The 24,432-nt window shown below is 40.0% G+C and overlaps 1 protein-coding gene across 1 annotated transcript in view; it reads right to left on the bottom strand.

Moving 5' to 3' along the window:
• Nucleotides 1–24,432, bottom strand: part of auh (AU RNA binding protein/enoyl-CoA hydratase) — a 212,380-nt gene that overhangs the window by 78,361 nt on the left and 109,587 nt on the right. The window contains exons 5-6 of the mRNA XM_055632868.1: nucleotides 8,654–8,746; nucleotides 5,484–5,540 (exon numbers count right to left, since the gene is read on the bottom strand). Of these exons, the coding sequence (XP_055488843.1) occupies nucleotides 5,484–5,540; nucleotides 8,654–8,746 (150 nt within the window). The remainder of the gene's footprint in view (nucleotides 1–5,483; nucleotides 5,541–8,653; nucleotides 8,747–24,432) is intronic.

Genomic DNA, 24,432 nt, shown 5'->3' with positions numbered 1-24,432 from the left:
TATTTTAAGTGTAACAATATATTTAAAAATTCAAAGAATTTGCAATCCGTAAAATATGTGTAAGTCTCTATAAATGCAATTGCAACCAAGTTTTCTCTCAGCTGATAAAGCATAATTCCAGCCGTGAGATAAATGGCAAATGTTGCCAGCAATCTGATAGATCAAATTCTTAAAGATTCTTGTTCCAGGGCAGACACACAATGGTGTAGAGCTCACTTATGCCAAAGGTGCAGATAATCTTCAGAGCTAAAGACTCATGAACCTGAAACATCAACTTTGTTTGCTTCTCCAAAACCTGGTGCCAACAGCCCTCGATTTATAGCAGACAGATCAAGTGTGAGAGTCAGCATCACTCTCCCAAAACAAACTTTGGAAATAAATGAGTAATTTGAACTTTCCCAAATCCTAACGATCGTTAAATACAACGTTCAACAGTACAACCTATAAAGCACGGCCTAAATAGTTCAGGAATTCAGAATTTGCTGTATAAATAGGTTTGGGAGAGGAATTCCTGATTTGTGAAACTCTTCCCTAAACATCCAACTAATAATTAACAAAATCAAAATTGAACAAAAAACATACTCCTTTGGGATAAAAGTAAAGAATACAGTGTCTGAGGGGGGATCTTATAGAAACATATAAAATTATAAAAGGACTGGACAAGCTAAATGCAAGGAAAATGTTCCCAATGTTGGGCGAGTCCAGAACCAGGGGCCACACTTAGAGTAAAGGGGAGGTCATTTAAAACTGAGGTGAGAAAAAACGTTTTCACCCAGAGAGTTGTGAATTTATGGAATTCCCTGCCACAGAGGGCAGTGGAGGCCAAGTCACTGGATGGATTTATGAGAGAGTTAGATAGAGCTCTAGGGGCTATTGAAGTCAAGGGATATGGGGAGAAGGCAGGCATGGGTTATTGATAGGGGGCGATCAGCCATGATCACAATGAATGGCGGTGCTGGCTCAAAGGGCCGAATGGCCTCCTCCTGCACCTATTTTCTACGTTTCTATGTTTCTGTCTCATCAGATAAAAGACTACTCAGTATAGGAAGCACATTTGCTCATGTTACAAGCAACATGATGTCTAATTAAGGGTGCAATTTGAAATAAACACCAAGTTCGTCATTGTGGTACATTTAATCTAATATTAATTACACCCATATATATACCTAGCTATTTATGCATTGAGTTTAAAAATAACTTGCAGTTCATTCTTTCTCTTACTCTGTACACATCTAATTATCTTTGAATTATTTCATTGTACATTTTCAATAGCCTGCTAGACTAAAATATTCTACATACTAATTTCTACATACCTGGGTGTTTAAACAAGATAATTTGTATAATGATGGAAAATGTGTGCTGTAATCAAGATAAACTGGCCAGTTTGACAGTTAGTTGCAAATATTCTGATGACTGCATGGTCAAGATAATCAGTTCTAATTTATTAGCATATTTCTACAGGGTGGAGTTTTGGCATCAGCTGAAGTTAGCTAAAACCAACTGAGCCCACCTTTTGAAGGGAAGGTGCTGACTGCAATTTAATTCTGAAGCTTTGCTTAGAGCAAGCAAGGACGGAGCACAAAGTTGCCCTTCATACCATAGGGCAGCCTTCTTCTTGAACAAGGGTTGACATTGTTAAATACCAACAATGCATTTCCCCCAGAATGTACATAACACGTATTTCAACTTGTCAAATGTCGAGTTGCATTGAAAATATGCATATGATCCATGGAGAAATCCACAAATACTTCAGTATCCCAGGGCTGAAAAAAGCTGGCAAGTAAATCAATTTCACAACCTCATAAGGAATCAAATTACCTCCTATCCTAATTTTTGTAACAACCCTCTTAAATAACATCTAAATGACGGTAAACTCACTACTTATCCGTGTTTTCTTAAGAGAAAATTAGTAAACCTTGTGAAGCATAATTTGCCCACAAATCTTCTAGGTTGTTCCAAATTAATTATCTGTTTTTTTCCAAAATGTAAACGAACAGTTAATGCTTAGAATCCATGATGCCTATATCCTGGCAATATAGCCTTGAAATGTCATAATTTATATCCATTAATTTAAGACTACAGCCTTATTTTGTTGTTAAAGAGCCACATTCAGTGTCCTCCATAATGTTTGGGACAAAGACTCATCATTTATTTATTTGCCTCTGTACTCCACAATTTGAGATTTGTAATAGAACAAATCATATGTGGTTAAAGTGCATATTGTCAGATTTTAGTAAAGGCCATTTTTATACATTTTGGTTTCACCATATAGAAATTACAGCTGTGTTTCTACATAGGCCCCTATTTCAGGGCACAATAATGTTTGGGACACATGGCTTCACAGGCGTTTGTAATTGCTCAGGTGTGATTAATGCCTCCTTAATACAGGTATAAGAGAGCTCTCAGCACCTAGTCTTCCCTCCAGTCTTTCCATCATCTTTGGAAACTGTTATTGCTGTTTATCAACACGAGGACCAGAGTTGTGCCAATGATTCAAAGAAGCCATTATAAGACTGAGAAACAAGAATAAAACTGTTAGAGACATCAGCCAAACCTTAGGCTTACCAAAATCAACTGTTTGGAACATCATTAAGAAGAAAGAGAGCACTAGTGAGCTTACTAATCGCAAAGGGTCTGGCAGGCCAAGGAAGACCTCCACAGCTGATGAATTCTCTCTATAATAAGGAAAAAAACAAACAAACAGCTGTCCGACAGATCAGCAACACTCTTCAGGAGTCAGGTGTGGATTTGTCAATGACCACTGTCCACAGAAGACTTCATGAACAGAAATACAGAGGCTGCACTGCAAGATGCAAACCACTGGTTAGCCACAAAAATAGGATGGCCAGGTTACAGTTTGCCAAGAAGTACTTAAAAGAGCAACCACAGTTCTGGATAAAGGGCTTGAGGGCAGATGAGATGAAGATTAACTTTTATCAGAATGATGGCAAGAGCAAAGTATGAAGGAGAGAAGGAACTGCCCAAGATCCAAAGTGTACCACCTCATCTGTGAAACACGATGGTGGGGTGTTATTGCCTGGGCATGTATGGCTGCTGAAGGTACTGGCTCACATCTTCATTGATGATACAACTGCTGATGGTAGTAGCAGAATGAATTCTGAAGTATATAGACACATCCTATCTGCACAAGTTCAAACAAATGCCTCAAAACTCATTGGCAGGCAGTTCATTCTATAACAAGACAATGGTCCCAAACATACTGCTTAAGCAACAAAGGAGTGGTCAAGTCAATCACCCGATCTGAATCCAATTGAGCTTGACTTTTATATGCTTAAGAGAAAACTGAAGGGGACTAGCCCCCAAATCAACCACAAGCTAAAGTTGGCTGCAGTACAGGCCTTGCAGAGCATCACCCAGCAACTGGTGATGTCCATGAATCGCAGATTTCAAGCATTCATTGCATGCAAAGGATATGCAACAAAATACTAAACATGACTACTTTCATCTACATGACATTGCTGTGTCCCAAACATTATGGTGCCCTGAAATGGGGGGACTATGTATAAACACTGCTGTAATTTCTACATGGTGAAACCAAAATGTATAAAAGATCTTTATTAAAATCTGACAATGTGCACTTCAACCACATGTGATTTTTGTTCTATTACAAATCTCAAATTCAGGCAGACAGAGGCAAATAAATAAATGAAGGGTCTTTGTCCAAAACATTATGGAGGGCACTGTAAGACTCCATTGTGCTCCTGAAGTTTACATTAATTATAATTATACATGCTCAAAATACTTTTAAATGCATTCACATCCGACAACTTTCTTATTTTGAATGATTAATTTTTAAATCTCAATTTCCAGTAGAAGATAAATACTTGGAGCCCAGGAGGATAGTGTTGTTGGAAAAAATCAAAGCAGAATATGACTTGAGATGCAAATAGAAAGGTCAGATGGGTATGATTGTCCCCCTTTGTGCTTGACATTTAACATTCTGTAATACTTTCTGGGATAATACTACAATTCATCTTACATTGCCTTGTGTATCAGAGTAGCTTTTAAAGATGAGAGAGAAATGGCATCAATAAGATATTTGAGTAAACCTGACAATAGGCAAGTCAGCACAATGGTGACTTGCTCAAGTCAGCAACTATGATGTAATCGCTGTCCACAATTTAATAGAAGACTATAGAACAAAAGATGGGAGTATGTTTGCAAAAAATAGTCAGTTATGACTTTGATAATAGTCATTTTATTATGATTATAAGACCGGAAACCTGCTTGAGGGACTCAGAGCGGAATTGCAGGAAGAATGGATACAGATTTTGGATGCAAGGTTGTGCTACTGAGGGTAGGATAAGGAAGATAGCACAGGTGAATCCGTGGCTGAGGAGTTGGTACAGTGGGCTATGATACAGAATTTTAGACCTTTGGAATCTCTTCTGGAACAGAGGTGACCTGAACAAGGATGGGTTGCAACTAAAAGGGAGGGGGACAAATATACTGGCAGGCAGGTTTGCACGTGCTACTCGGGAGGGTTTAAAGTAGATTGACGGGGGGTTGGGATACAATGCAGTAGGGAGACAAGTGAGCATCTGGACATCTGTACAGGTCAATAATTGCAACCTCTATAGTCACAATAGATAGGAGCATGACAAGGAGTGAGGAATGACTTGGATTAAATTGCACTTATTTCAATGCTGGAGCCCCAACAACAGATTAACACAGGGCGTGGGTAGGTACGTGCAACTAGGATATTTTAGGGTATAGGAGAGGTTCAGGACTGATATCTTACTGTACAATGGAGAGGGCAAAGATTAATCTACTCTGAGGGAATTGTGCAGGGCAACTGACTGAAGTGCCAGTGGGTGAGTCATTTTGGACCAGTAACATCAGCTGTATTAGCTTTAAACAATTATGGAAAGGGGCAGGCCGTTCTCGTTGCACCTTTCTCATTGACATACTCCTCTTAAAGATAGCGGAGTCAGGAGATATGGGGAGAAGGCAGGAATGGGGTACTGATTGTGGATGATCAGCCATGATCACATTGAATGGCGGTGCTGGCTCGAAGGGCCGAATGGCCTACTCCTGCACCTATTGTCTATTATCTATTGTCTATTAATAACTTCATTGGGAAATCCCCCTAATAAAGCCATGCTGACTTTCTTTGATTGATTCCTGCTTCTCCAAATGCAGGTTAAATCAGGTCCCTCAGAACTTTTTCAAATAATTTCCCGATTAATGATGTTAGACAAACCAATCTGTAATTACCTGGCTTATCTTTGCTGCCTTCCTTAAATAAAGGTACTATATTTGTTGTCTTCCAGTTATCTAAAACTTTATCTACGGCCATTTCAAAAGACTCAGAAAATTGAAATGAAGTGTACATGAAAAGGTACAAATGGGTTAGGTATGAAACTTTTGAGAAAAAGGGCAGCAGATTTGAATGGTGAGGGTGGTACATTAGGAAAAAAAGCCCCAACATTAAGAGCTAACAATAAAATAGAACACCATACCTGCACCAGGAATAATTGCCAATTTCGTTTCAACAAGTCCCATTTTTGCAGAGGAAGCTGTAACAATACAAGTGCAGAAATACATTAGATAATTATGTTGTTCATTAATCTTGGCAGATTGTTTTCTTTCTAGTTTACAGGTTTACTACCTTATAAGGCCTCCAATTTGCTGCATTTGCTCTCAAATGTAATGTTACAGCTAAAATCAACGAGTATAAGTGGACAATGCTGTTCTAGTCTACATTGCACCACTGAATGATTCAACATGAAGCTAAATTCAAACTAATTATCACTCAAAGTTAAACTATCCTCGTGTCAGGGTGGATAAAATTAATAATGTCATATGCAACAGGAGATAGAGGTACAGATGTGTAGACAGATTACCAAAAGATGCCAAGGCAGAGTTGTCTTAGTGGATGACTTTAACTTCCCCAACCAGTGAGGAGGAGGAGGGATAAGGGTGGCAAAATAAGGGAACCGTGGATGACTAAAGAGGTCATAAATTTGATCAAAAGGAAAAAGGAAGCACATGCAGATTTAAGAGGATGGAAGCAGACAGGGTATTTGAGGAAATCAAAGAAAGGAAGAAAGAACTCAAACAAATTAGAAGGGCCAAAAGAGGCCACAAAATGGTGAGTCAGGTTAAGGAAATTCTCAAAATGTTTTATACCTGCATTAGAAATAGGATGGACCATCCTATATTCCAATGTAAGAGGGATTCATTTTAATGTGTAATGAATAACAGATGATTTAACGCATCATTTAAATATGAAATATTTCAATGGAACTAACATTCATTTAAAATTATCACAGTGAACGAGGAGCAAGATTAGATTATGTTTTTGGACTTTGGAAAATATAAGTTTGACAATGAAGCAATTATTGTAATTTTTAACTGAAATAATTATTTGAAAGAGTGACAGTACTGATGAGAGGTTATCAGCTTGAAATGATAGCTCTATTTTCCTCTGAAAGATGTTGCTTGATCTGCTGTTTTCAGTTTTTTCCATTTATTTGTAAACCCATTTCTATATTTAGATCTAGATGCATGTGTTATTACATTTTAAATATTAACTGTTTTAGGAATAACAGCCTTGAAAATGTACAAGAGCTCAAGCAATAAATACAATTATTTTTAACATGACTTTAAATGTGGATATGTTATTTTGATAATAGTTGTATTCAGAGATCAAAGCTGATGAAAATCATCAGTAAACAAAATTAACTGATTTTTATGTGCAAATAATGTTTAAAACAAAACTAAACTGATGCAAGGACCAAGAATTCAGCTGGATTCATACAACATTGTGCAACAATAAAATTAACTATATTTGTTATGACTAACTTTCAATATCACTAAAACTATTGAGGAATGACAATAGAAATCGGAATATTATGCAATCAGATGCAGATTAGAAAATAGAACTAGTATACCGCTGATCATTGATCGACGGACTCGGTGGACCGAAGGGGCTGTTTCCACGCTTTATCCAAAATTAAACTAAGATTTGTTTATTGGTATATTCACCAGAGTGGAATTAAATTTCTTTCTTGCATGAACTTCAATGGAAACAGTTGATGTGGCAATGACAGATAAAACAATAAATAAAATGATGAACTCAAAGCAGCAGAATGGTGCAAACATTGTAGTGCAATTTCAGGTCGTGCAAAAATATAATTAAAGTGCCAGAATGAAATAACCGATGAGGTAGAGTTAAAAATGTTAAAAGTGTTATGCATCTTCGGGTACGGGGTGTGAATAAGGCAATGGGATCAGGAGTCTGAAAGAAGTGGGGAAGAAGCTCTTCTTCTAATGAGCCTGTGGTGGAGTGGGCAATGTTGACCACTCTCTATTGTGGGCATTATTGGAGGTTCAGGTGATTCAAAACAGAGCCATTACCAGGCTGAGATGCATTCCGTTAGAATATTTTCTATAGTACATCATGTGGAAGTTCAAGAAAATCCTCATAAACATGTTTAATCTTCTCAGACGTCTAAGGAAGTAAATACGCCGATGCAACAATCTCAAAATTGCTTGGCATCTGTGAAAAGAATCTGCCATTGCAAAGCATTCAAGGGAAAACATGTAGGACCTACTTCCCGAAGATAGTCTTAATGATCTGGAATTTGTTAAACACATCCTCTGAGACGCATTGTGGTATCATATGTTATGAAGGTCTGAGACCTACTCAGACAAAATTCGTATAAATGATATCTAGTTGCACACTGAGCACCACTGAAGATGTCTGGATGCCTTCATGCATGAGAGTATCAGATATGTGCAGTTCATAGCAGTAAAATAGTGCAGACTCTGTGGAGTATGCAGTTAGAAACAATTTTCACATCGCAAAGTATTTCCAATAAAATAGCTTCACATAATCCACAGAAGTATTAGGCAATATGATACAAATATTAGGGTTATATATAACAAAAAACTGCAACAAAAAATGGAACCCTATTAATAAAAGGCAGATGAGATTAGAATGTAGATAATTGACGAACACAGAAACGTGAACAAGGGGTCACAGTTTAAGGATAAAGGGGAAATCTTTTAGGACCGAGATGAGGAAAACATTTTTCACACAGAGAGTGGTGAATCTCTGGAATTCTCTGCCACAGAGGGTAGTTGAGGTCACAGTTCATTGGCTATATTTAAGAGGGAGTTAGATATGGCCCTTGTGGCTAAAGGGATTAGGGGGTATGGAGAGAAGGCAAGAACAGGATACTGAGTTGGATGATCAGCCATGATCATATTGAATGGCGGTGCAGGCTCGAAGGGCCGAATGGCCTACTCCTGCACCTATTTTCTATGTTTCTATGTGACTGTATCAACAAAATTTACAGTGATCTTTTGTACACCCAGCTTAGCAATTTCATTATTAGCAATCAGACATAAATAGATTTTGTCATGACTTTGTATTAAAGTCAATTCAAAGTATAGGTAAACCTTTATATGTGAAAGGAAATGAGTAAAAAGTATTATCTGGCATGTTTTTCTAATGATCTGGTGCACAGAGAACACTATATTACGAACTGAAACTTTATGCCTCCATATAGTAGTTTAAAAAATAAAATCACTTTTTTTGATGAAGGCATACTAAAACATACTTTTACTTTACATTTAAGAGTGGTATACATTTTACCATTGGTATAATGGTAAAGCATCTTACCAGCTATGCGTATGTCACAGGCTAGAGCCATTTCTAGACCTCCTCCCAAGGCAGCTCCATCAAGTACAGCAATTGTGGGCATTGGAAGATTACCTATTAATGACATAAAATAAAATTCTATTATACCATAATTGTAGTGCGAGAAATAACATTTTCGTCAAAAACTGTTTTGTTTTAAATTTGACATCAATGGCAAGTTAAAACCTGCTAACTGCAATGTCAGTAAACAACTACATGAAAATAATTTTATTAAAAGCCTCTTTACATACAGTATATCAAAGCCATTATATATTCTTACCAAATTGCTGGTGTATGAAAGCATCCATGTACAGAGATTTATCTCTCACAATGTATTTATTATTTTCCTTTTTGTAAACTAGCAGTTGCTTTATTCACTGACCGACACATTTTTATTTCAAAGACTGACAAGTTTCAGAATTATTTGACTATTTTTTCAAGCTGATAAGCGTCACAATTAAGCGGTAAAAATACTAATGTTGGAATTTAAACTTCTTTCTCTACAGATTTCAAAGTAATATTTTGATCTGAATGAGTTCCTAACAAACTTATTTATATGAAGGGTCAAATTTTAGATGTTCAGCAAGCCTTCCCGTCTGCTTATGAACGCAGGGAGGAAAATTTAAGACTCATAGACATAGGAATTCAAACAAGTTCACAAACTTAAAGAAAGATTTTACTGGGTTCAGAAGTTCAGCATGCCACAGAATAGCTACGTTACCATTAAAACCACTGAAGGGGGGAAGCATAATGGATAGATTATTTTCAATTGTAATGGATTAAAAAAAAATTTGGATTCATTTTTGGATATGGGTGACACAAGAAAGAGCAGGGTTTATTGCCCATCCACATTTGACCTAGACTGATGGTGCGTCTTCTTACACTACTGCATCTGTGTGATGGAAACACTCCCATGAATACGGCATAGTAAATAAAAGGATGGTATGGATATTAGAGGTCAATGAGCAACCTAGTGATTGCAACATCAAATCTCACTGACTGTTCAACAGCTGTGATTGCCTTTGGCCATATAGGACAGGTCAATTTGAGGTGATTATGTCTAATTCAACATAGTTTTCTGAAGGGCCTGTCCCACTTTCCCGAGTTATTCACAAATTCTTCCGGGTTTTCCCCTTGATTCAAACTCGCAGAATGTTTGCAACAGGTCCGTAGATATATCGTAGCAGCTCGTTATGGCAGCCGTGGGTACTCTGGTCATCAGGTAAGTCGGGATGTTTTTTCCAGCCTGACAAAAATATCCATGAGTAAAAAAAGTCAGGAGGATGCCCCGAGTACCTACGGTTGGCAAAAGGAGCCGCTACGATATATCTACGGACTCCTACGGACCTGTTATGAACATTCTGCGAGCTTGAATCAAGGGGGAAACTCGGGAGAATTTGTGAGTAACTCGGGAAAATTTGTGAATAACTCGGGAAAGTGGGACAGGCCCTTTAATCTGCATCTTCAACCAGCTTGTGCAGAGAGAAAGACAACATCAGATGATCAAGCTACTTTTATCTGAAGGGCCCGTCCCACTTTCCCGAGTTATTCACAAATTCATGCCAATAGTGAAGAGTTTTGAAACTGGGGATGTTCAGGGAATATTTTGAATGAGCTAAGCTATTGTTTAGTGGAAATCTCCTAAATCATCCAGTTATCACAGAGTCTGGCTAATAAGCCTGCTTCAGCATCCATGCAGTGGAGATAAGGGGGAAGCAAAGTTACTAAAGAATGGAAGCCGAGGGAGTAGAATGGTACAAAATGTGCTTGATGTCCATTAGTTTAATCGGTCAACAACAGTGAGGCCTTTCCATCCGAACTGGAGTCTCACACAGGGCAACTAATTTATTCCTTGCTTTACTTTGAATAGCTAGTTTGTCCATAATATGACTGGATAACTTAAATATAGCTTCACTGCTAGATCAACAGTACTATGTTTGATTTTAACAAGTGAATATTTAAAGTTATGGAGGTAATGATTGATTGAAAATGTTAAAACTGTGGATGCCTGATAGCTGTAATCGGAAATATTCAGTAGCCCAGGCAAGAATTTTTGAAGTAAAGAGTAGAGTTATCACTGCAGATCAATTACTTCATCAGAACTGGAAAAGTGAGAAAACAAGGGTTAAATTTCACAGAGATGGAGGAGCGGAGAGAATACAGGGAATGTTTTGTGATAGTGTGCAGGTGTTTATAATGTATAAACACTGCTGTAATTTCTACATGGTGAAACCAAAATGTATAAAAATGGCCTTTATTAAAATCTGACAATGTGCACTTTAACCACATGTGATTTTTTTTATTATAAATCTCAAATTGTGGAGTACAGAGGCAAATAAATAAATGATGGATCGGTCCCAAACATTATGGAGGGCGCTGTATCTGCCAGCATTCTGATATCAATCTTACATTCCCACCCAATAGAAACTTACATTTTAAAGTGACGATCAGTACTTCACAAGCACACTCATTAACATTGTCATATTTTGTGAGGCAGTTGTTGGCAGGTCATTAATATTTAAACTTAAAAGGAGAAACACCACTGCTGATCCACGAGACATACCATTAGCTCGAAGGCTCAAGGAACTTGATAGTCTAGCTAATTACACATAAAAGCCATATAATCTGGCCTTGACCAAATAAGTGCTCAATTGGAATGAACAGTCAAAGTACCATGTGTCAGATATCCCCTAATAACCAAGCATCCATGAAGCATAACAGTGAAATATGATGGAAACTGCAGACAATCTGAGAAAATTTCCAGTCATGAAAGCTCCCTGGAAGTATTACAGCACTGAAAAAGATTGTAAAAAATAAAGGCCATCACTCCACATTGGTTGATGCTAACCTGTAATGAGATTGGATCTGTTAGGAGTCTTTTTTAGGATCATCGCTTGCATGCATCATAAAGCTAACGCAAGATGAAGTTTCTATCGGCAGCTGAAATTGAAGAAGCACCACAAATCTTCTTGACTGGCAAAATCAAAGTCTTTTGAAAGATCATAAAAGGCTGTGTGAGGTGTTAGTTGCTGCTCCCTACAGTGAAGATCATATCCATTGAAGCACCAGATGAATGGAATCTACTCAGCAATTCGAGAAGCAAGGAGATGAGGAGAACCCTGGCAATGACTTTTCCTGACAAACAACAGTGTCAAAGGTCAATAATGTCTCCTTTTTTTTAATTGTCATGATTACAATTTCCCTGATATCCTCATATGTGTCTTTTCTCCCCATAGATGAGAGATGAGTTTCTCAAGCTGTGACTGAATTTCCTCACCAACAATTAGAAATTCAGCTGAGCTACCAGTGTTCCCAAGATCTTTGTGGCGTTTTAGTTGGTGTGCCTTTTACAAGATTTTGACAGTCAAGATGAAGGCAATGCAGGACCAGATACAGGTCGACCACCAATTTTCTGGTAACTGGTGGGCCAGCAGCACATCATTTAATTCAGACAAAGTTATGAGAGGTCAGATTGGGAATGGGAGGGGGAGTTGAAGTGCTGAGCCACCGGGAGTTCAGGTAGGTTATTGCGGACTGAGCGGAGGTGTTCGGCGAAACGATCGCCCAACCTCCGTTTAGTCTCCCTGATGTAAATCAGCTGACATCTAGAGCAGCGGATGCAGTAGATGAGGTTGGAGGAGATACAGGTGAACTTTTGTCGCACCTGGAACGACTGGCCAAGTGTTGGATTATAATCTGATTTCAATGCATGAATATACTAGGATCATTCATGTACTGCACGTGTTGATCAGAGCCTGGACTCTACTGTGGAATGCAATTAGGAATGTAATTTAATCTAACCTTATTCACAGCTAATCCAATTTAAAGCATATATATTGCATTCAAGTGTAAGTCAAAAGCTACAGTATTCACCTTTTTGCACAATTTCAAGCTGAAAAATGCATAAGCTCCATACCAATGGGAGGGGGGACACACCCAATGTTGGGAGCCCTGAAATGGTACAGTGCAGGTGAGAGCCATCAGTACATGTGTGGGTTTGGAATGATGCTGCCAAAGGAAAGGACGTGGAAACTAAAATGCCATCATGCCAAAATTCTAATAAGCATTACTTCTTTAATGCTAACCTAATCAAGCTGAGTTATTGCCCAAAATGGTTCAACTCCCCAAAGAAATGGGCTGATTTTGTGTTCTAAATAATGTTTGGATCATTTGTTTTTGTGCACAATTGATTCATAATTTTCCTTCATTATTTTCCCTCAGGATATGATAGTGATATAGGGCAGATATGTAATGGTCCTCGTATTCAAGAGAAAAGATGGTAAAAATGCCAGTTATGCTGACTAATGCGGTGATCAAGTTAGGCTGATGACTCCCTTTTTTGAGGAATTGACATAAAAACAGATGCTGGAAGATTCCATGATATATTATCCAGATTTCCAGAATATTTTGATGTTCTGCTTGAAAGATTCTTCCACACGTTTAATACGGTGGATAGCCAAGCATAATTTGGAGAAGAATGAAGAAATTATTGAAAAATAAAAATCAATACTTTAAGTAACTCGAAAATCCCAGAAAAGCCAGACAAACAAGGACTTGAAGCCCTGTGCTTCACCGAGACCTGGCTGTGCGAGTCGACCCGGGACAATGCACTGCAAATGGCTGGCTTTCAACCACATAGAGCAGCCGCGAAGCAGAGGCAGCTGGAAAATCAAGAGATGGTGGAATATGCTTCTATAATAACTAGGACTGGGTCAGCGACATCACGGTACTGTCTAGCTTCTGTTCTCCCAGTCTAGAATCTTTCTTTATAAATTGCAAACCGTTTTATTCACCGAGGGAATTTACCCCTTTTATTCTCACTGGAGTTTACATCCCCCCTCAAGCCTGCGTACATGAGGCGTTTTGGGGGACTTTAACAATGAGAGCCTCCAAAGTACAGACTTCATATTACCTGCCCTACCAGAGGGGAGAGAACACTCGATCACTGTTACACCAATCAAGAATACATATTGCTCTGTTCCCAGGGTGGGTCTTGGTCTCTCTGATCATAGGGGATTAGTGGGAAAAATTAGGGCACATGGTATAGTGGGGGTAGAGTGTTGACATGGATAGAACATTGGTTGGCAGACAGGAAACAAAGAGTAGGGATTAACAGGTCCCTTTCAGAATGGCAGGCAGTAACTAGTGGGGTGCCGCAAGGCTCGGTGCTGGGACCGCAGCTATTTACAATATACATCAATGATTTGGATGAAGGGATTCAAAGTAACATTAGCAAATTTGCAGATGACACAAGGCTGGGTGGCAGTGTGAACTGTGAAGAGGATGCTATGAGAATGCAGGGTGACTTGGACAGATTGGGGGAGTGGGCAGATACATGGCAGATGAAGTTTAATGTGGATAAATGTGAGGTTATCCACTTTGGTAGCAAAAACAGGAAGGCAGATTACTATCTAAATGGTGTCGTTGGGAAAAGGGGAAGTACAACGGGATCTGGGGGTCCTTGTTCATCAGTCTATGAAAGTAAGCATGCAGGTACAGCAAGCAGTGAAGAAAGCGAATGACATTTTGGCCTTTATAACAAGAGGAGTCGAATATAGGAACAAAGAGGTCCTTCTGCAGTTGTACAGAGCCCTAGTAAGACCACACCTGGAGTATTGTGTGCAGTTTTGGTCCCCTAATTTGAGGAAGGACATTCTTGCTATTGAGGGAATGCAGCGTAGGTTTACAAGGTTGATTCCCGGGATGGCAGGACTGTCATATGCTGAGAGAATGGAACTTGTACACTCTGGAGTTTAGAAGGATGAGAGGGGATCTCATTGAAACATATAAGATTGTTAAGGGTTTGGACACACTAGAGGCAGGAAACATGTTCCCGATGTTGGGGGAGTCCAGAACCAGGAGCCTCTGCTTAAGAATAAGGAGTAAGCCATTTCGAACGGAGATGAGGAAACACTTTTTCTCACAGAGAGTTGTGAGTCTGCCTCAGAGGGCGGTGGAGGCAGGTTCTCTGGATGCTTTCAAGAGAGAGCGAGATAGGCCTTTTAAAAATAGCGTAGTCAGGGGATATGGGGAGAAGACAGGAATGGGGTACTGATTGGGGATGATTAGCCATGATCACATTAAATGGCGGTGCTGGCTTGAAGGGCCGAATGGCCTACTACAGCACCTACTGTCTATTGTCTCATTTCTATTGTCTAGTTCACCTTATTCCGACCTGCAGGCAGAAACTTAAATCTGCTAAGCCTGTGGTCAGAACAATGAAAAGGTAGACAAGCGAAGGCATTGAAAACCTACAGTCCTGCTTTGACTGCACTGATTGGAATGTGTTCAGGGAAGCAACCACAAGCCTCGATGAACAAACAGACACTGTGACATTGTATGTCCGCTTTTGTGACGACAGTTGCATTCCCACTAGGACCCGGAACTGGTTCAACAACAACAAGCCTTGGTTTGCAGCAGAACTCAGACAGCTCTGCCAGTCTAAAGATGAGGCCTCCAGGAGCGGGGATGCAGACCTCTACAGGCAGGCCAAGTACAAGCTGAGAAGAGGAATCAGAGCTGCCAAGGAAAGGTACTCTAAGAAGTTGAGGAGCAAGTTCTCAGCTAATGACTCATCTTCAGTTTGGAAGGGCTTGCAAGAAATCACCAGCTACAAGAGGAAACCCCCCCACACCTTGAACAATCGTCAGCTGACCAACAACCAATTCTTTGGATGCTTTCAGGAGAGAGTTAGATGGAGCTCTTAAAGATAGCGGAGTCAAGGGATATGGGGAGAAGGCAGGAACGGGGTACTGATTGTGGATAATCAGTCATGATCACAGTGAATGGCGGTGCTGGCTCGAAGGGCCTAATGGCCTACTCATATTGTCTATTGACCTGAACGAGTTCTACTGTAGGTTCGATAAACAGAAACATAACCCTGGTACCCCCTCCCCCTCCTTCCCCATTTCACACCTACACACAGCCTGACTCCAGTCTGCAAAGACTAGGCCCTTCGCCACCAACCTCGGCCTGCACTTCATCCTCCAGCACCTTGACATCCGGAGGCTGCAGTGAATCATTCGATCAGCTGAGAAGGTTGTTGGCTGCAATCTTCCTCCCATTGACGAACTGTACACTGCAAGGGCCAGGAAGTGAGCGGGTAAGATCATCTCTGACCCCTCTCACCCTGGCCACAAACTGTTTGAAGCACTTCCCTCTGGAAGGCGACTGGACTGTCAAAGCTGTCACAGCTAGACATAAATCAGCTTTTTTCCACGAGCAGTAGCTCTACTCAATAACCAAAAATCTGTCGCCTCCATTTGCTCTGGTACTTTATTTCATTCACATGTTTATACTATAATGTTTTATTCTTAATGTTTTCATGTTTTATTCTTAATGGTTGTCGTGTTGTTACTTGCGAGCGAAGCACCAAGGTAAATTCCTTGTATGTGTACATACTTGGCCAATAAACTTATTAATTAATTCATTCATTCATAAACTTATTCAAAGACCTAGAACCTATTTTTAAGCTGGTAGAACAACCAGTCAAAAGTTACAACATTAAAAGACAGGTCATACTTACTAGAAGAAAACAAAGATCGTATTTAGTGAATTATGTTGAACAGACATTGCAGCAGTCATCGCTATTCACAAATAGATTAACTGGTCATTATCTCTGTGGTTTGTAAGACCCTGCTGTGCATAAATTGGCTACTGTGCCAACACTTGGAAATTATTCTTTTAGTTCTGAGGTTGATTGTACATCCAGTGGTTACAAAAGGAAAAAAAATAGAATTACTTTTCCTTGCCCTTCTCTGAGCAACAATTAAAAAAAGAGCAAACACATGCCAAGCTAGATTAGTCAATTGCATGCAGAAAATTCACTAGGCTGGAACACTGGAGCTATACTGTCTGGTCAGGTTTTTATTTGAAAACTATTCTCTGGCCATTAAGACATAAATGAAGTTTTGAGGAAGTGAAATTGAAAAAGACCGAGGTCTGGCCATTCTTGGCAAGGTGCAGGTCATGAAGAAAGACAAGAAAAATTTGAACTCAAGCTTCAAAAGAACATCAATATGCATATAGAAATTCTTACAGTACTTTGAGAAAAAGCAAAAATAAATCCTGGGGCAGTATTTCAGGTCAAAGTGCAATAAGAATATAAGGCAACATGGGTGAAAACTGGCAAAAGCCAATTTCAGTGACAATACATTAGAGATCTTCGTGATACAAAAATCTTCAATACCCATAACTGTCTTTCAATTACTCTGAAAATATGGTAATCACTGCAATAGAGAACACTGGTTTTAATTTTTCAGGATAAGCAAGGGCAAGGTGAGCAAAATGTCATTCTGCACCCAAATCTATCATTATGTTCATGTGATATTGTGTACAAATAGGTCGTTGGAATGTTATATCGATATATAACAATTCTTTAGATTATAAATGGCAGTGATACATGGCTGAGGTTTTACTCTTTTGGGTAAGGTTATCATGACTGCCGGATTACACACAGCACCCAACAGTCTCCAAAACTAAACATAGTCATAGAATTATAGAGTGTGGAAACAGGTCCTTAAGCCCAACTTGCCCACAGCATCCAACTTGTCCCATCTACACTAGTCCCATGCCTGCATTTGGTCCATATCCCTCTAAACCTGTCCTATCCATGTACCTGTCTAATTGCCTCTAATTGTTCCATACACCCACCACCATTTGCATGAAAAAGTTACCCCTCAGATTCCTATAAATTATTTTCCCACTTCACCTTAAATCTATGCCCTCTGTCTCTCGATTCCCCAATTCAAGGCAAGAGACTCGTTGTGTCCATCCCATCTATTCCTCTAATGATTTTCTACAACCTGTATATGATCAGATAAGGTAAGAATGTATTGTCATTTTATACATTGGATATGTGGGTAATCAAAGAACAATATAAACCATATAAATATTAATATAGTGCAGAAGTGGTCAATGAGATAGACAGTATCTACAACTTGACGTTCCTGACCATGCATATCTCTGAAGATCTGTCCTGGGCCCAGCACATCGATGCAATCACAAAGAAAACTTATAAATTCCTCTACCTCTTTAGAATATTTTGGAGATTAGTTATGTCAATAAATATTCCATTGAAGTTCTACAGGTGTATAGAAGAGAGCATACTAACTGGTCACATTACATCCTGGTTCAGCAATTCAAACGCCCAGGAATGTAGGGACTACAAACGGATGTAGACTCTGCCTGGTCCATCACAGGTACTAATCTCCCCACCATCAAAGGAAAAACGCCAGATAATATCATCAGGGAACTATACCACTGTCATATATACCTCATGGGGTGGCCTAAAACCCAATGGCATGAACTTTACTTCTGCAATTTCAGATAACACCATTCCCTCCACTACTCCTACATCACCGCTGCTACACACATCTTTCCTTTCCTTCCCCTCCCTCTGCACCCCTGTTCCGATTCCCCCTCCTCCACCCACTCATCTCCCTCTCCTCCTTACTCCCGAGGTTCTTGGGGTGGAGAGGGGTGATAGCGGTATAAGGGGGAGGGTAGTGTCTTGTGTTCTGTGTCTTGTGTCTACTGTTTGTGGGTAAGTGTGTCTGTTTAGTGTTCAGCCATGAGCGAATGGCGGTGCGGGCTCGATGGACCTGGTGGTCTACTCTCGCACCTACTTTCTATGTTTCTATGTTTCCCTTCCACCATCCCACCATCCCTTCCTCTGGTTCCACATTTCTTTCCCCAACTTCTTCCATCATAACATTCCACTTTCCCTAGCCTCTCTTTATCTTCCCTCATTTATCCCCTCTCTACTCCATCACCTGAAGAAGATCCCAACTCAAAACATCGTCTGTCCATTCTCCTCCACAGAAGCAGAGTTCATCAGTAGTTGATTTTTCACTCAAGATTCCGGCATCTGCAGTCTCTTGTGTTTACATCATACTTTGCATGCATTGTAAATGTGCTCCTTCGATCACCCCTTCACATTCTCCACATAATAGTATTGTACTATGTCAAGGCATTTGGTGGTAAAACCATAAAAAACTATTATTCCCTCTTGTGAATTTAAATGCCATTGAAGATATCCATAATTATACTGCATTAAGTTAGAAATGTGCCCATTAGTCAGTATCAACAATTTCCTGTTTATTCAGATTCCATGACAGACCAGAGCATTGAAAAGTAACCACTAACAATCAGATTCTATCCAGTGTTTCAGCATGCAATTAAGATGTGCCACTCCTTAAAAAAAAAAAAAAATTAATAAATAAGTATTCAGGTGCCATATTAACTCTGGAATTTTAGTTTAATTATTTAACATTTTATTTGCACAAGGTGGTACAAAGGTAATATAAAAATGCCAAACATCCATTCGGAATCTGGAACAAGATCACTGAAAAACATTTAAAGTCTGTGCATTTCTAAATGAATGTAATTATAGGTGGAATAAGCACATTGCCCAAAACACAAAATTAAATATAGTTTTCCTTTTGAAGTATTAAAATAATTCCATAAAGGGAACTTTGTTGCAGTGAATTTTAAATTGGTCTTAACATTCCTAAACATACAAAATTTTACTGTTAGCAAACGCATACACATATTTCAGAAATAGCTAAACAAGTTGTCTTAAGATTGCCATTACTTTTCACTACATTTTATTTTTCCTGTATCTAAAAACACCAGTCATTCAGTTTCATTCCTTCTGTGGTTATAGTGGTTGAAGAAGAATGAAAAGAGTCCATATTGCATGCTTGTGGTACTGAAGTAAGTTCATTGAACAGACGTTTACAATGACTGAAATAAATGTTTGAGACTAATTGTTCAATGATTGAATTAAACATGTTGCACAAAAGCTTTTCTTTTTGGGCTATGCTTTTATCAACTGGGTCGGGCACTGCAGCATATGAAATAAAGTCATTCTTTAGTTATGTTCTCAATACTTCATTTTAGGAAGAATTTGCATTCAGAAACAACTAGCAAATTCTTTACTAAACAATAAAAGGAGAAAGCTTCACAATTCATGAATACATCCAACAATTGCTGCAAAATATATTACTAATGTTTACTTGTGGGAATAATCTTATATTTATTCTAAAATTCTTCCTTGCACATATATAAATGCATCATTAAATATTTCAAGTGTTCCTTCTGATGGCAGTATTTTACTTGTTTGAACTAAGTGCAATAATGAGATTGCCCATGGCAAAAGCAGCACCTCAAGAGGCATGAGCTGTTTCTTGTCATATCCATCATCTTCAGTAGAGTACTTCAAACCTTAATGTACAATTATTTTATCTTGCTACACAATCTTTCAGTTGCAAGTGGAACAAACAAAACCATTCATCAATTGGGTATTTGGAAACTTATACTGTATGTTCACTGCAATCACTTCAATTTTCAGTTTACTCGTCGTCCAACTTATTTCTAATTAAATTCACATCAAGACAACTTGACACAAATAAATGAATTCCGAAATATGCCACAAACCATTCCAAAAGATGGCTGGAGCCCAAAGGTGCGTGCTCGAGGTACTCGAGTGTATGCACAGTAGGGGGATAATCGTCCTGATAGAAATGAGAACCATGACATGTACAAACAAGAATAACATTTGAGATATCCCTGGAAGGAAATTAGGGATGGGAAATAAATGCTGGTCTTGCTTGAGATCTTCCATGTACAAAAGGAAAAATCAATGCCCAAGATGAAATGTACCATTTTCTGGCAGTTCTGCAGCAAACCGTTGGTAACGCCCTTTTCAAGGGTAAACTCATCTCCGTCTTCGAAATCTGTGTATTACATTATGGAAGACAGAAACTACTCAGGAGTGAGGGTAGATGGTGGGTCTTATTCAAGTGCATTCGATCACCAGCTCCATTGCTGGACTCACCATTAAGACCCAAGTCTCCATAAGATCACCACTCATCCTCCTGCATTCCAAGGAATAAAGTCCTAGCCCATCCAATTGCTTCCTATATCTCAGGCCTTCAAGTCCTGGCAACATCCTCATAAATCTGACCTGTACCCCTTCCAGCTTGTACAACTGTAACGTAACATCCCAAGCTCTATACTCAATACCCTGACTGATGAAGGCCGATACCAAAAGCTGTCTTGACTACCCTATCAACCTGTGATGCCACTTTCAAGGAACTGTGTATCTGCACTCTTAGATCCCTCTGCTTGACAACACTCTTCAGGGCCATGCCATTCACTGTGAGGTTCCTGCCCTGGTTTGACTTCCCAAAATGCAATGCCTCATATTTATCTGCATTAAACTCCATTAACCATTCTCTAGTGCACTTGCCCAACTGATCAATAACTTGCTATGATTGTTGATAATCATCTTTGCTGTCTACAACACCACCCACTTCAGTGTCATGGGAAAACTTTCTAATCATGCCTTCTATATTCTCATCAAAATCATTAATATAGCCACAAACAGCAATGGGCCCAGCACCGATTCCTGAAGCACACGAGTAGCCTAGGCCTCCAGTTTGAAAAATAATCTTCGATCATCACCAAAGATGGACACAAAATGCTGGGTTAACTCAGCGTGACAGGCAGCATCTCAGGAGAGAAGGAATGGATTACGTTTCTGGTCCAGATCCTTCTTCAGACATCCTCGTCCTTCTATCATCACCCTCTGCTTCTTTCCATAAAGCCAGTTCTCCATCCATTCAGCTAGCTCTCCCTGGATCCCATGCAATCTAACCTTCCAAAACAGCCTACCATGTGGAACCTTATCAAATGCCATGCCGAAATCCATATAGACAATGACTATTGCGTTGCCATCACCAATCTTTTTTCCCTACAACCGTTGCGTCCCAAATGGCTATTCTTGTATTATAGCTTTCATCAGAATGAACTATATCTAGAGCCAAGGAGGATATATTTACCCTGGTCCTTCTAACTAAATTTCATGATTAAAAATCCATAGCTGGCCTCTATTCCTTCCTATTAATTCCTATACGCAAGTATTATTAGGACAATTGGAATGTTGTCTTTCCCTCCCCACATTCATTCTTAGCAATCCTTCCTTAAACAAATAAATGATCATCCACGCTTTTCAGACCAAAATTTCAAAGCAGATTATTGCCAGATTAAATAATTTATTCCAGACATACCCTTGGTTTACATCCTGTGCTGACCAAGGCAGCAACGATAGCCAAATACCTTCTCCAGGTCACCATAACTCCTAATGAGTTAACAGGGCCAGATGATAAAGTACACTTATGAAACTATAAATCTACCATGAGCTGTCCATAATTGAGGGGAAGTATGAGGGAGAGGAACATTTTTTATGTTTGTAAGTTTAGTGCCTCAAAAGTAACACACCAAAATGTTAATCCTTTTCTATCAGAAAACATCATGCTTATAATTCCTGTGATATTTACACAAATAAGTATATTTAAATAGGTTCCATTTATAAGGCTGATTAACAAAATGACAGTGAACCAAACAGCTTCCTCTGCACTGAAATGTATATCTTATTGATATAAATATAGATTTATATATAGATTTATAAATATATAATCTTCCTTCATACGCAACTATATCATATTAAAGAAAAAATATATATTACCATCTATATCTCAAATAGTAATGTTTTGTAAAACACTGGGTATTCAATCATATTAGGGGAGAAATGACAGCATTGTGCTGTTGAAAATTGGTTTAATCCAGAATAAAGCAATTTTGCACATATCTGTACTTTTGGAACTTCATTTGCTCATTTACCAACAAGATTTTCATTTTTCTGAGTACTTATATTCATTGTGTACGAAAGAACTGCAGATGCTGGTCAGGGGGGATGGTGAACACATGGCAAGGGTGGGGGTTGGGGTCGGATGAGGGCAAGTGAGTAGATGGAGTCCTATATTCATTGTCAAACTCGCCAAAATGCCATCAATAGTATAGCAACATGGAAAATGGTATAATAATAATAATACATTTTATTTATGGGCGCCTTTCAAGAGTCTCAAGGACACCTTACAAAAATTTAGCAAGTAGAGGAAAAACATGTAAGGGTTGGGTTGGTAGGGGGTGAGGAGGTCAGTGAGATGGGGGGGGGGGGGGGGGGGGGGGGGGGGGGGGGGGGGGGGGGGGGGGGGGGGGGGGGGGGGGGGGGCAGATGGTGGAGGGCTTTGTAGGTGAGGGCCAGGATTTTGTAGGTGATCCGGAGGTAGATGGCAAGCCAGTGAAGTTGTTTGAGGACTGGAGTGATGTGATACCAGGATTTGTGTGGGTGATCGAGTCGGGCGGCTGCGTTCTGGACCAGTTGGAGTCGCTTGATGTAGGTGGAACTGATGCCAAGGATGCAACAAGGTTATCAACTTAACAAGATTATTAGAATGATAAAAAAAAGTTGTTCTTATACTAAAGATAGACACAAATACTGGAGTAACTCAGTAAGGCATGCAGCATCTCAGGATAAAAGGAATAGGTAATGTTTTGGGTCGAGACTCTTCTTCAGTCTCTACCCAATTTTACCTGAAACCATGCTATTTGAAAATACAAGACACAAATAAATTTGTCCACACTAAGATATATAATCTAATTTCAGTTTAAATATTTTTAGCTTTCTGGGCTCAAAATTCATTCCACACTACTGCTCCTGACCACTGTTACTCAAGGAAAGGATACGATTATTTATCCTTCAACTCACAGAAGAAGACATACCAGAGATAGGCACGTGTCCTCAAAGTGCAGACATTCCTAGGCTTTCCTGGTAATCTTCTGTTGGATTTCCAAGGTCCCCTTGCCCCCCAAAAATCTGAACATTGAATCCTCAAATTTTGGATAACTACCCTGCAAACAAATTCTCCTCCAATATTCTCTTTGAGAATATTTGTCCACCCATCATAGAACATGAAATGGTACAGCATAGGACCAGGCCCTTCGACCCATGATGTCTGTACTGAACATGATGCCAAATTAAACTAATCCCTTCTGCCCACACATTATCTTTATTCCTGTGCACCAATCTAAATATCTATTTTACTTCTGAGTCATGTGAGTGACTACGTGAAGAGCCCGCCAGCCCGCATGCACGTCATATCGTCTATCGCATAGCGCAACGACTGGCTGGAGGCGCGCTGCTCCACCAGCGGTAAGTTTCAAGCCTGAAGGTAAGTTTTCAACTTATTTCCAGGTCTGTTTTTCCTTGGTACGTTCCGGGGTCGAAATCCCGGCTCCGCGGGGAAATCTGGCTTGGAGAAACCCGACTGCAGACATCGCGGGGAAACCCGGCTCGGGGAAACCCGACTACGGACATCACGAGGAATCCTGTCTACAGGGACCGCGGGGGAATCCCGGCTGCGGAAACCGCGGGGAAACCCGGCTCGGGGAAACCCGACTACGGACATCGCGGGGAATCCCGTCTACAGGGACCGCGGGGAAATCCTGGCTGCGGAAACCGCGGGGAAACTTGGCTCGGGGAAGCCCGGCTGCGGGGACCGCGATAAGACACAAGCCGTGGGAAAACCTGGCTACAGGGACAATGGGAAGATCGCGGGGAACCCAGCTCGGGGGATCCCCGGCTACGGGGACCGTGGGAAGACACGGCTACGGACCACGGTAGTGCGGGAAGCCGGCGGCGACTTCAGACTCCCGCTGCCTACAGAGGGGTACAGCCAAACGTAGTCTGAAAGGCCTAGACTGGGACGAGTCAGGCCAGGAGGGTTCCCATCCTACATGGGTACGTCTTCGGACGTTTTAAATCCAGATGGAGCATTGATAGCGTCCGCAGGGCGTTCATCCCACTAAGGTGATGCTCCATCCTGATATGGCCCATGGAGGAGCCATATCAGCGC

This window comes from Leucoraja erinacea, chromosome 3, assembly GCF_028641065.1.
Source record: "Leucoraja erinacea ecotype New England chromosome 3, Leri_hhj_1, whole genome shotgun sequence".
Classification (NCBI taxonomy): Eukaryota; Metazoa; Chordata; class Chondrichthyes; order Rajiformes; family Rajidae; genus Leucoraja; species Leucoraja erinaceus.
This window is presented reverse-complemented; position numbering and strand designations above follow the sequence as displayed.